Source organism: Ovis canadensis, chromosome 18 (genome assembly GCF_042477335.2).
Source record: "Ovis canadensis isolate MfBH-ARS-UI-01 breed Bighorn chromosome 18, ARS-UI_OviCan_v2, whole genome shotgun sequence".
NCBI lineage: Eukaryota > Metazoa > Chordata > Mammalia > Artiodactyla > Bovidae > Ovis > Ovis canadensis.
The window spans coordinates 29,806,584-29,821,113 of record NC_091262.1 but is presented as its reverse complement, the minus strand read 5'-3'; the positions used below and the strand labels follow the sequence as shown (position 1 = coordinate 29,821,113).

At 41.2% G+C, this 14,530-nt stretch overlaps 1 protein-coding gene across 1 annotated transcript in view; it reads right to left on the bottom strand.

The window, feature by feature from the left end:
* The window catches only part of AGBL1 (AGBL carboxypeptidase 1), a 692,160-nt gene that overhangs the window by 319,187 nt on the left and 358,443 nt on the right, over positions 1-14,530 (bottom strand). Inside the window, exon 18 of the mRNA XM_069559284.1 lies at positions 11,413-11,593. Coding sequence (XP_069415385.1) covers positions 11,413-11,593 — 181 coding nt within the window. The remainder of the gene's footprint in view (positions 1-11,412; positions 11,594-14,530) is intronic.

Here is a 14,530-nt window from a genome sequence, read left to right as displayed (position 1 = left end):
GCCTAGGAGAACATCTCAGCATTCAAACTGGACTGAGACTTCCATTGTTTCTTTATGGGTAAATGGAGAAAACTATAGTTCCTCCATCCAAATAATCCCTTATGGATCAAAATAACATCCCCCCCCATTATCTATATAAAGAAAGTAAAGCAAAGAGAAAGAGGTTAAATACATTTTGCCCACCTCTTCTCAGAGCTCCTAACACAGAGACCAGCAAACAAAGCAGAAACAGAGTCAGACTGCTATTTCCATCCAAAGAACCAACCCTTCACTCCATGTCCAAAGAAATTAAAATTTTCTTAAAAACAAATATCCATCCACTGATGACTCTGGTCCAGAGACTACAAAAGAGCAAAACAATCCGAATTTTCAGAGTCCCTGATTGCAAGTTTAAGAACCTTTTTTGGCTCCCAGGCAGAGCAATTGCATTCTACAGTAAAGGAAAGGTGACTGGCGTGGCTAAGCTCTAACTAAGAAATATGACCTTTGGCCAGCAAATATTTCCCAGGGAGATTCCGTAGCAGGGGTGGTGGATTTCCTGGGCCTCACTGAAAGGAGAATTTGGAGCTGAAACTTTGGAACGAGAGTTCAACGTGGAGTATCATTCTCCTGTCATGTCACGGCATGGCATGGTATAACGACCATCACCACTATCTCTCCAGACATTTACTCGATCATTCACCTTCCCAAAGGCCACAGAGAATGTAGAGCTTTCTTCTGTTAGGCTCTTCGGCTTGCAATCATTTTGGCCTTTGGACAGGATGACAGAGTGCCTCGCTGAGAGAGAGAAAGAGATGCAGGTAGAGGCTGACCGTCTACAGACAGTAAGCCTCTGCCTTTGCTGGTCTCCCCTGCATTCTCCTGCTTCTCCTTCTCCCCTCTGCAAGGGAGTGTCATCTGCCATCCTTGCTTTTGAGGGCAGAGGGCAGAACTCACAAGGGCACAAATCTTCCCAGCGTGGAAGATGCTGATTAAACCTTAGCCTGTTGGAGACTGTCCAGACATAAAACCAGGCTCCCGGATGTGTCATTCTCTCAAAACAGTGACTGGGGACTAAAAGGATGAGCAGGGCATAGAGAAGGTTAAGTGTCATACCCCCAGGTTCAACCAAAATCATACCCCAAATGGGTAGGTCACGAATCTAATCTTCCGATTTTCTTGGTGTTGTTCAGTCACTAAGTCATGTCCAACTTTTCAAGATCCCGTGGACTGCTGAAAGCCTGGCTTCCCTCTCCTTTGCTATCTCCCAGAGCTTGCTCAAACTCATGTCCACTGAGTCGATGAGGTCATCTAATCATCTCATCCTCTGTCGCCCCATTCTCTTGTCTTCAATCTTTCCTAGCATCAGCGTCTTTTTCAATGAACTGGTTCTCATATCAGGTGGCAAAAGTATTGGAGTTTCAGCTTCAGCATCAGTCCTTCCTATGAATATTCAGGGTTGATTCCCTTGAGGACTGACTGGTTTGACATCCTTGCAGTCCAAGGGACTCTTGAGAGTCTTCTCCAGCACCACAATTCAAAAGCATAAATTCTCAAAGCTCTCTAAAGCAAGGGTCCTCGACCTCCAGAATCTAATGCCTGATGCTCTGAGGTGGAGCTGATATAAGAGTAATAGAAATAAAGTGCACAATAAACATAATGCACTTGAACCATCCTGAAACCATCTTCATGCAGTCTGTGGAAAAACTGTGTTTCATGAAAAGGGTCCCTGGTGTCAAAAAGCTTGTGGACCACCGCTTTAGAGCTCTTACTCTGGTCCGAAGATGAACCATCTGGAGGGCCATATGTTAAAACACTTTAGAAAGGTCAGGTGCACCCTGAGTTAGACTTAACAGGTATGTATTAGACGCTTACACCTCCCAAGTTCTATGCTGACAGCATTCAAAAGAAGAGTCACCCTATGACGGTATGGAAGCTTTGACATAAGTGGGACTGCAGAGCCAAGTGGAAAGAACGGGAGGTTTGCAACCTGACAAACCTGGGTTTACTTCCTGACTGTGAAACATCAACCGCGTGGCTGACCTTGCATATGTCACCTGATTTTTGCATCAGACTTTTTTTTTTTTCATCTGCAAAATGGGATAAGATATTTACTTTTCCATAAGTATAAAAAATTAAATTTAAAATCGTATTTTTATCTTATAAAATTGACAAAGAATAAAAAGAATGATAATGTTCAGTGTTAAAAAGGTATGGAGACCAGGCCCTTTCATCCATCAGTGGTAGGAATACACGTCTGCATATCTTCTATAGAGAGAAATCTGGCAACAATATGCATTAAATATAAAATACGCAGAACATTTGACTAAAAATATGACTTTTAAGAATTTATCTCAAGGAAACAACCTGAGAAATTTGTCAAGAGACTGACAAGACTCTTCACCTGTCTGTTGTTTATAAGGAGACCTGTTTGTATTAATTATGGCCCAACAATACAGTAAAATCGCTGTTTTAAAAACTAATAACAACATTTGTATTCTTTGCCATTAGGAAGATGCTGTTTGTTTTTAAACTCTACTACAAAATACATTATCTTGTAAAAGTTAAAATGAGTTTGGATATAGAAATACATGTAAAGAAATAACTGATATACCCGAAGCTGTAGATTTACGAACAAACACTAATGCATCTTCTTCATCTTCCTAATAGTGTTTCTCTCTGAGCAGCCTGATTCAGGGAGGGACTCCATGTTACAAAATTCCACAGGCACAATGTAATTATCACAGATGATAATGTGAGCAGTACCCCTTGGAGTAATGCAATGTGTTAGCCTGAAATTTGGGTGCTTTTTAATTTCTTCCTTAAGGTTTTTCTCCACAATGGGACTTTCTACAATAATGATGCTTCATTTTCCCCCCATTGGAAACAATAAAACCACTTTATTTTTTGAAAACAGAGAAGTCACATATAAACAGTAATAAGCCCAATGCAATTGCATAATGGGCACTCTGTAGATGGATGCTTTGTGCTTGCTTTTCACCAGTTGTCTCTGAGCTCTCAGCCCATAATTCTTTCTTCTTCTCTGTCACACTGCAGCTAAAACTGAAGATTGCAATGCTCAGACTACCTTGCCAGTTGACTTCCGGCTAGGTTCTGCAATGAGAGGCACTAGAGAGTGATAAGAAGGCAGGAGGAGGAAGTAAAGGGTACGCTCTATGCTTCCCAGTTCCACTTAGTGAGGCTAGAGCAGCAGCAGGTGATTGGCTCAACCCCTGCATCTTAAGATGCACACCAATAGCATCACTGCATCCTCTCATGGGTGCCAGCAGCAGGTGGGATGTGTCCCCTTGCTATTTGGATATTACTCTCTTTCACCCTTTTACCTGTGACCTTTAGTCTACTGAAGCCCATGACAAGTCACATTTCCTTCTCAGAGTTCCAAACACCAGTGTTTTGGAGCCTTTCAGCCCCTGGGTTTCAGTAACTCCACAGCTTCCCTTTGCTTCCCCAGGCTTGTAGGCAGTGCCTGCCTCTGCAAATATTAATCACCTGGTTTCTTCTGCATTCCTCTTTTGAACTTTCAGATTTCTTATCACTGTGTGAATTAAATCCCATCTTCTTCAACACCTATTATCTTGATTGTATCATGTATCCTTTCATAATTAAACAACAATAAAGCTATTTTATTTTTAAATGTCTCAGTTATACTGAGTATGATTTTAAAAACATACTCGCCATTGTACTTATTATTCCCTGTCTCCTCAAGAGTTTCTCTAAGTATGACTGCCACTGCTCTTCTTCACCAATCTGAGGCATAGATACTCTCTTTCAATCTCAATAACACAGCTGAAACAAGATGGAAAGGCTTATTAGCACTTTACTAAGAATAAATGTGAAGAGCTGTCTCTTTGGAAAAGACCTTGATGCTGGGAAAGATTGAAGGAAAGAGAAGAAGGGGGTGACAGAGGATGAGATGGTCGGATGGCATCAGTGACTCAGTGGACATGAGTTTGAGCAAATTCATGGAGATAATGAAGGACAGGGAAGCCAGCGTGCTGCGGTTCCTGGGTTTGCAAAGAGTAGGATACAACTTAGTGACTCAGTAACAATAATAAGAATAAAGGATATAACAGATGATAACTACTCACAGAAAATTTAAAATTGATCATTGGTGATAGCTGTTCTCATTCTTAGGCAGCAAGTTGAGCAATCGCTTCTTCAGACCTCCTTGACATCCTAGGTGCCATCATTCTAAAATGACCCTCAATGATGTAAGGGGGACCAGAGTTTCTCCAATTTCAAGATCATCAGAATTATCTCTTCCCCCTAAAAGGTCCATTTATCAGACATGTTTTCCTGTTCCAGGATTTACTCCTTTCTGGGAAGATTGATGCTGGGAATAGCCAATTCATTCAATGACTACACTGCTCTCTACCTACAAGGAAGTCTTCATGACCAGCAGCAAGTGTATCGTGGCATGAAAAGTAAGAATGCTCACTTCCATGATCTAAAGATCCGGCAGCACAAACCTCTGAGTTACTTGTAGGATTTTGTGTAAGTGAGGAGGCAGCCCAGGAAACATCTGATGCTGAATTTCTCACGAGTCTGTTGGTCAGCAGCTCAGAGAGTATCTTCCATTCTTACTTGTGCAAATTTTTAAAAGATTATATACTCACTACCGTCCTTTTTTTCAAATGTAACTGATCTGTGAAATTTGAAATCTGAGAATCAGTGCTATGTGTTTTTATCTTGAAGAGATTTGAAATACATTCAAAGAACTGAGGTCATGTAAAAGGGAAGCTGGTAGCATATCAAAAAAAGGAAGGAAGAGGCTTAGCCAAGACCAAACGTGCAGTGAGCCCAAAGGGGATCACCATCATCGCTTTGTGATCCTGAATTGTCACCTGAATGAAAATGTACTAGAGAGGACAGTGGAAGAGGAGCCCAGTGACCAAAACGATTCAAAGTCAGACGAGTGCTGTTTACAGCCAGAAAGTTGGTGGCAATAGGAAGGATGTCTTCTACAATGGAAAAAGCTGGCAGGATATGGTAGAGTGTCCAGGCTTAAGCCAAGCTGGGAATTCAAATTCTATGAAGGGAAACCAAGGATAAACTGATTCATTTATCATGGATCAATACTGTGGAAAGCTGGGAAGGCTATGCCTTCTTTCATCCCAGTCACACTGGATGTGAAGATCAAGGTCAACAATTTGAGATCAACATGTACACACTGCTATATTTTAAATGGATAACCAACAAGGATCTACTGTCCAGCAGAGGGAACTCTGCTCAGTGTTATGTGGCAGCCTGGATCAGAGGGGAGAATGGATCCATGCACATGTATGGCTGAGTCCCTTTGCTATCCACTTGAAACTATGACAACATTGTTAATAGCTATACTCCAGTATAAAATATAAAGCCTAACAACAACAAAGACTAACTTTAGAAACCGTTTCTGCTGATGGGGCTGAGGCATTGCTTCCATCTCCAAGTGGTACCTCAGCTGGTAAAGAATCTGCCTGCAATACAAGAGACCCCCATTTCAATTCCTGGGTTAGGAAGAGCCCCTGGAGAAGGGATAGGCTACCCACTCCAGCATTCTCAGGCTTCCCTGGTGGCTCAGATAGTAAAGAATCTGCCTGCAATACAGAAGACCCCCATTTCAATTCCTGGGTTAGGAAGATCCCCTGGAGAAGGGATAGGCTATCCACTCCAGCATTCTCAGGCTTCCCTGGTGGCTCAGATGGTAAAGAATCTGCCTGCAATACAGGAGACCCCCATTTCAATTCCTGGGTTAGGAAGATCCCCTGGAGAAGGGATAGGCTATCCACTCCAGCATTCTCAGGCTTCCCTGGTGGCTCAGATGGTAAAGAATCTGCCTGCAATGATGGAGACTCCAGTTCAATCCCCAGGTCAGGAAGCTCCCCTGGAGAAAAAAATGCCAACCCGCTCCAGTATTCTTGCCTGGAGAATCCCCATGGAGAGAGGAGCCTGGCAGGCTATAGTCCACAGGGTCGCAAACAGTCAGACATGACTGAGTGACTAAGTACACCATCTAAGTCTGGGAAGAGTTGATAGATTAAAATCAATATGGGCTCTGGAGGGAGACTGGGTCCAAACCCCAACCCTGTCACAAGCTAGCTATACAACCTGGGCGTGTGTGTGTGTGTGTGTGTGTGTGTGTGTGTGTGTTTGCCTGAGTGTTTTAATTATCTAGACAATTTTTAGTGCCATTTTTCAACTAGGCTATGTGATAACTTATTTTTATCTCTTTAGTCTCAATTACCTTATCATTTGATGGACAGAGACTAAATAATATACAAGAATCTGCTCAGCTAGAACATTTTAAGTATCTTTTATTTTAATGCTTTTAAATCTCTGTACAGAATAGATGGTAGTTATAGTCCTGCCTCTGTAATATCAGCTACTTAAACTGAACTGAATAGACAGCTAATGGGAAGCTGCTGTGTAGCACAGGGAACTCAGCTCAGTGCTGTGTGATAACCTACATGGGTGGGCTGGTGGCGTGGGAGGGAGGCTTAAGAGGGAAGGGATATATGTATACTTACAGCTGATTCATTGTGCCATACAGCAGAAACTAATATTGTAAAGCAATTATACTCCAATTAAAAAATAAATAAACTGCTCTGAAGACTTCACCCCTGTATACGTATTTAAATTTGTTTTCATAAATGAAAATTATACAGAAGATCTATTGATACTCTGGTTGGGCCATAATTATTACTGGATAATAAAATACATGTAAAAGAGCAAGATTCTTTCTTGACTTATAAAAGGTGCTAAATATTTCCTTAGATAAAGTCTGTGAGGGCTTTTAATGTAGTAAAATAAAGCCTTCCCAACTCACAAATAAAAGGCTATCCATACTAAGTTTAAATGGTCCTAGATAGTTAAAATCATCAACATTTTTATCTGATCTTTATAGTTTCATATGTTTCCTCTAGAGCAGAGAGCCCCAACCTTTTTTGGCAGCAGGAACTGGTTTCATGGAAGACAATTTTTCCATGAACTGGCAGGAGGGGTGGTTTTGGGATGATTCAGGCAATACATTTATTGCGCACATTATTGCTATCATTATTACATCAGCTCCACCGAAGATCATCAGGCGTTAGAATCCAGATATTGGGGACCCCTGTCCTAAAGTAGTCAGCTATTACTTACAGCATGACCTTTGTTCTTTTTTTAATATTGCGGTAGAGTTGGCTTTATAATATTGTATTAGTTTCTGCTGGATTCAAGATGGAAAAATGCCATCTTTACTGTTTTCTTTACTGTTATTTACTCATTTTCCACTACGGTCTTGGAAGAGGTAATCACGTTTGTAGACTTGTACATATACTAAGGACAAATATACTTCGATTCTACTGGTAACAAAATGTTGGCCTGTGTATTGATTCTATAAAAATTCTTTGTCACTACCATCCACCCAGCAACCAAAGTCCAAAAATTGAGACTCACATTAGATCTCTTCCTCTCCTTCACTTACTTACCATGATGACCTTTTAAGGTATCACCAGTCTTCCCCCTCTCCCGCTTTAATCAAGCCACCATTATCACCTCTGCTTTAACCCAACCGGTCGTCTCCTACCTCTATTGCATGTTGGAAAGAATTATAAGAATCAAGGGATCACTGTGTCAGGCCTCCCAGATTACTCAGAACTCAGCCCAGTTCAATAGAAATGACCAGGCCAACAAGATGGTAGGATGTTTCTTTTGGAACCCGTCTTTGTAGTTTGTTTTCCTGTTACAGACATATGTTGCTAAGATACCTTTGGCTTGGCAAGACCCTCTCTATTTCTGCTAGAAAATCCTGACTTTGTCTCCCTGACCACTGCTATTAAAACCTCTCAGCCATCCTCAGAGTCTCCATTAGCATCACGGAAACTACTCCACCTTTACACGGTTTTTCAAACTCCATTGGGGCCCATAATTTCTTGTAAAAGAAAAGCTTCATGTGGTAGATTAAGTGCCAAGTTCAAGTTCAAGCTCTTTAATCTTTAGGCAAATCTTGCCTCTTTGCTGTTCAGACCACACACAGGGAAGTTTTGTTAATGTTAAGAAGCCGATGAACAGGAATGTGTCCCAAGAAAACCAATGAAAGTCAGAACCTCAGAAACAATATCACATAAGCAATGTTCAGGTGAACTGCATCAAACTTGGAGGGGATTTCAGCTGGGGAAGTTAAGACATGTAAAATGAAGGTAATTATCTTATCCTTATTTTTACACATTTTAGGCAAAATGTGTAAAATTCATAAGATAAAAACAGAGAAAAACAAATCCACCGAATTATATACTATGGAATGTGTACATCCTTAAATGGAATGTCAATGAAGTATTCAAGTGGCTATTAGATAAACCATGGGCTTCCCTGGTCGCTCAGTGGTAAAGAATCCACCTACCAATACAGGAGATATGGGTACAATCCCTGGGTCAAGAAAATCTCCTGGAGAAGGAAACGGCAACCCACTCTAGTATTCTTGCCTAGAAAATCCCATGGACAGAGGAGCCTGGCAGGCTAAGTCCATGGGGTCGCAGAGTTGGACACGACTTAGGGACTCAACAAAAACTAGGTAAACCATATGTTAGGTATGTTCTGAGAAGGGTCCACGAGCTGAGGATTTTAAGCGTATTTATCATGTGATGTTATGATTCCATGGCAGCCTCAAGTCTTTCGGTAATGATGTGCAATGACCTGGGAATTTTCCTTTCAGTAAAATAAGGGTATGATTCCCAAATCCAACTCAGCCAAAACGGTTTGAGTGATCCAAAGTAACCTACAAAGTGCTTTGAGCTGCATGATGAAAGATGCTATATAAATAAAAAGGGTAAGTTAGTCATAATAAATAACGGTAATGATGATGAATGGTGGTGTCATAAAGAAGAAGCTGGCCTGCCATTAGGGAACCCAAAGCAACCAGCTGGAAATAAAGCATGTCCAGACCAGAAGGATATTCACTGATGAGACCACATTAACCTTTCAAACTAAGACCTGGATCAAGCCTCTGATTCAGAGGTGTGAGCATCTGAAATAGAAGAAACCATAGTATTTGTTCCAAAGCTTGAATATTACCTTAGGCTTTTAAGACCTTTACCCAGATGGGTCAACAGGGAGCTTCCTGTTTCAACAGAAGAGAAAACTAAGTAGGTCAGGCAAGAGCCAGAATTCCCAAGTAGAATTATGACTCTGAACCCGGTGCTCTTTTCACTCTCAGCCAGACTCCAGATAATTCAAGGGAACGCATAACTTCAGAAAAGAGCCAATTTGGATGAGAAAATGTTTGAAACGAGGTCATGTCCCTCAAGACGGCTTGCAGAGTTGTTTTCCATCCATTTAGGCTCAGTAAGCATGCTAATAAAATCCTTAGCCCCTCAAGCAGGGAGGAGTCATTCAATGAGACTCTAGAGCTGATTTCTAGAGCTCAGTGAACACATGGTAGGAGCCAGCTGAGTGCTGCTGGACCAGGAATGGACACTGTGCCTCAGGGCTTTGTCCCACTTGAGATCTAAGAAGCCTGATTGCTGCCAAAGGTCTGATTGATGGTGCCTGCTAAAGGACTTGTCCTCTCATGCCTCGCATGTGCCAACCAGTCACCATATGCAAAGAGTGCCAGACTGTGCCAACCAGTCACCATATACAAAAAGTAAGGACCCTGTTCTTTGCCCACCAAAAAAATTCCATCAAAAAAAAAAATTGGGGAGCTACAAAACTAGGAAACTTGTTAAGTATGTGGTTGCTTTCTTTACTTACTTATCTACTTTCCTGTTGTTGTTTTTTTTCTTTTAATAGGCTTTAGCTTTCATTCCCTTGCATTTTAGTGTAATTTAACATATTTTATCCTTTGGGAATTATTCTGATCCTCTGTTACTATTTTACCATCTTTATATCTTTAACCTTTGTAACTTCTCAATATTCTTTTTTTATGCTTACCCTTTGAAACTAGTCTATTCTCAGCATTTCAACATTTGTTAATATTTAGGATTTTTTTCCTGAAAGAAATTATTTTATATTTCTTAAAACATTTTCTTATTTATTTTAAGTCATTTTATCTCTGAAATCTGCTTTTTCATATTTTTTATAATTCTCATTTTATCTCTTTATTTTCACATTTTCAATATTGCTCTATTTTCTGTTTCTAAAAGCATGTGTTTGCCTCTTTAATATGGATATTTTAAATTACAACTTCTTTTGCATCTTTAGCTCTTGAAATTATGTTTCCTTTCAATATTTCTATTTATCTTGAATTCTGGTTTTTCCATAGGATATCACTGTCTAATCCTATAGTAAAAATAATCATTTATTACCAAAGGAAGGAATGTTAAGTTTTTTTCCACAGCTTGAGGCAGGTATGTATGAATATTCACCCTGTCACCCCCATCCACTGGCTGTGAGATATTGAGAACCTACTCTGCTTTCTGGGCCTCAGCCCACAAACTCTAAAAATGCTGACTCTTTCTAACACTGGAATTCATCTTTCCCAATATACATTCTGAAATGCATGTAGGAGTGGGCCAGGAAAAGCACCACCCCAGTCTTCTCTCTTTCAGCCAACCATTTTTCAGTCATTTCATTTTTAGCCATCCTATGGCCATTCTTCAACCATTTCAGCCATTCCGTTTAAATAAAGTGACACCCTTATTATAGCTGTATCCAGAATTCAGTAAAAACACTGCTGCTGCTAAGTCACTTCGGTCATGTCCGACTCTGTGTGACCCCATAGATAGCAGCCCACCAGGCTCCTCCGTCCCTGGAATTCTCCAGGCAAGAACACTGGAGTGGGTTGCCATTTCCTTCTCAATGCATGAAAGTGAAAAGTGAAAGTGAAGTCGCTCAGTCGTGTCCGACTCTTCGCGACCTCACGGACTGTAGCCCACCAGGCTCCTCCATCCATGGGATTTTCCAGGCAAGAGTACTGGAGTGGGGTGCCATTTCCTGCTCCAAGTAAAAACACAACTGAGAATAAAGACTGATCTGCAGTGCGTGCTCAGTCACTTCAGTCGTGCCCGACCCTCTGCGACCCAGTGGGCCAAGGCCCACCAGGCTCAGGAGCAAAGAAAAGCACCAGTCTTAACTTCATCAGATCACAGTTTGAGCCCTGGCTTTGTCATTAGTCCAGCCCAGGTGGCAGGGGGTAGTGCGCGGGGAGTCATCTGATTATCATGGACATCAATTCCTTCCTTTTTAAAAGGAGAGTGTTAGATTCAATTCTTTCTAAGGATTCTTCTGTTACTAATTGCCTATGAGTCTATACTTTTCTATTAAAAGAAACTATGAGATTGATACCAATGTTTATAGAGAACATCCTGATATTTGTGCGAGGTAACAGAACTCAAGAGAAGTTATTCCTGCCAGAGTACCAAGACCTCTCAAGTCAAACCCATTGAGCAGAACAACAATCCATTATCATGGTAACATAAATGCGACCTAAGTCAGGCCCGGTGCCTGACTTACTTGCCATTGATGACACCATCTGGGTTGAGCATGGGGATTATCTTGAAAATGAAGTTTTCCCTCAAGAGCCTAGCCACGGGGTCACTGCTGACCAGGAACTCCAAGGTCCCCTTCATCACCCAGCTAGCATTGCTCTCTCCTGGGTGAACTCGAGCCGTAATCACTTGGTATGGGCGCTGCCCTGCAGAGAGAAAGAAAACACACACACAAGAAAATTAAACCTAAATACAGTTTCCATATCCATCAAGACAATCTCCAGGAAGCCAGTTTTACACCTGACTGGCATAAAGCCTTAAATAGGTTGATCGTTTCTAATACACACCTAATGTGTATTTATCCATTTTCCATCTGCCTCTATAGTCTCTAAGACTCGGGAGAGTATAAAGTTAAAGCTCAAGGCTGTTATCCAAACTGTAAGTACTTCGTGGCATCAAAACAAGCCATGAATCCGATTTTAGAAGACCACCAAAGAAACAGTTTTCTCTTCGGTATCCAATAGCATGGTGCTGGATGTCCCAGATCTGAGATTGAATCTTATCTTCATCATTTACCAGTTGTAAGATCTCAGCCGCAGGATTTAATTTCTCCAAGGCTGCTGTCCCACATGTAAAATGAGGACAATGATACTGACCTCCTGTAGCTGTTATAAAAACTAAACGATGTAATTATAAAGCACTTGGCACATTGCTTGCCATTAGGTGTGTACCTCTTAGCTCTCTCCCTTCTCAGTTATAAAATCTGTGGCTAGGATGTTCCCTCTCATTTCACAGCAGTAAGAGAGTCAAGTACAGAAACTGAACTGGGAAACTTATGATTGACTTTATGACACTGAAGCCAATCCTGGAGAGATTTCACAGAAGGAAGTGCCTAGAAGTTCAGTCTTGGAGTTGCAATACACCCTTCACTTTGCGAAAGAAATCAGGAACACACTCTCTGCCAATCACAAGTAGTGTGTTAACACAGCATACCTCTATGCAGAATGCATTGAGAAAAGATGGACTTATCTTTTCTTTGTTGACAGAAGATGCACATAGCTTTGAGACCTATTCTCAGACCACATCTGGGCTCAGGTGGAAAACGTCTTTGATTGATTAGTGATGTCTGTCCTCACATACTTGAGGAAGTGGGAGGTTAGGAACGTGTGGAATCAGACAAGCGATTCACCATGTCTGCTCTAACCTCCTGTTTGATTTTGTGAGGGTTTTTTGGACTCTCACTTCCTTCTGTATCCTCACCCAATTCCTTACTGCTCCTAAACTCATTTTAAAGACGAGAACAAAATTTTTGCCAGATATAAATACGTTAGCCACTAAACAGTCTAAAAGTTAAACAAGTCATTTTCTTCCTGATTATTCAAATCATGAGTTAAGTATTTAACTGTGAGTTTATGGCTTTTCTCCCCTTAAAGAGTATAAACTATATCTCTAATTCTATACAAAGAAAGACAAAACTGAATAACCTCAAGAACCCCTAAATAACAAGGAATAAAAGATATGGAGAAATAAACTATTAATTATCCAATCATATTACTAGTATCATCAGTTAAAACAAACAAAACGCCCTCTGTCAATAGCCAACAAGATGCAGGTTTAAGGGGCATATATATTCGTGCACTTTTATTGCCTGTGGTGAGAGCACATTGCTTCACTTTGCAGATCCTTTATATTTGGGGGATAACATTCAGCTTTTTTTTTTTTTAATTTAAGCAGGTATCTTGAACATATTCCAGGAACTGCAGGAGGCATTGAGTAGAAAAAGCTGAATCTATTATAGTTCTTGTTCTGTAAAAGACCAAAGCACTTGTCGGTGGTGACAAACATTCAAGCAAATAACGACAAGCGAGCTAATGGAGGTGTAAATAAAGCACCAAAAATAGATCTGTCTGAGAGAGGGAAAGACATTTCCAGAGATGTGATGCCATTTATTTAGACTCAGTCCTGCAGAATAATTATCATCTAACTTGAGAGAAATGGCATGGCAACCCACTCCAGTATTCTTGCCTGGAGAATCCCATGAGCAGAGGAGCCTGGTGCTCAATAGTCCATGGGGTCACAAAGAGCCAGACACAACTGGGCAACCAAGCACAGCTTGAGAGAGAAGGTGAGGAAGGGTCTTTTCTAAGCAAAGAAAAAGATACATGCAAAGAACACAGAGGAAACACAACCAGTTTCCTGTTGTGTTTTCATTGTTTTTACCAGTCTGTGAAAACAATCAGTTTTTACAAACCGGTGCTTTCAAGAATCAAGAAGAGCCACGAGTGGCTGAAGCAAAGGACTGGAAATGGTAGCTCATGAATTTAGAAATTAGACTGGTGTCAAACTAGTAATATCCCTCCTCATACATTTTGTTTTGGGTTTGGAGTTTATACTGTTAATCAGAAGTTCTCAGTCATGAAGTCAGTGTCTCACTGGTATGCTATGATCTGTGATGAGATCTATTGAAGAATCACTGGTTATTAATAAAAGTGCAAATGTTTGCTTCTTTTATATATAGATATCGGAGAAGGCATTGGCACCCCACTCCAGTACTCTTGCCTGGAAAATCCCACGGACGGAGGAGCCTGGAGGCTACAGTCCATGGGGTAGCTAAGAGTCGGACACAGGTGAGCGACTTCACTTTCACTTTTCACTTTCATGCATTGGAGAAGGAAATGGCAACCCACTCCAGTGTTCTTGCCTGGAGAATCCCAGGGACAGGGGAGCCTGGTGGGCTGCCATCTATGGCGTCACACAGAGTTGGACACGACTGAAGCGACTTAGCAGCAGCAGCATAGATAATATAGAGAAATAGATACAGATACAGATATATTCACATTATATATGTATATGTGCGTGTGTGTACACATGTGCTCAGTTATGTCCAACTCTTTGCGACCCTGTGGACTATAGCCCATCCTGCTCCTCTGTACATGAAATTTTCCAGGCAAGTATACTGGAAGTTGCCATTTCCTACTCCAGGGAATCTTCTCAACACAAGAACCAAAACTGTATCTATTGAGTTTCCTGCATTAGCAGGCAGATTCTATACTGCTGTGCCACCTGGGAAGCCCTGTATGTATACATGCTGCTGCTGCTGCTAAGTCGCTTCAGTCATGTCCGACTCTGTAGGATCCCATAGG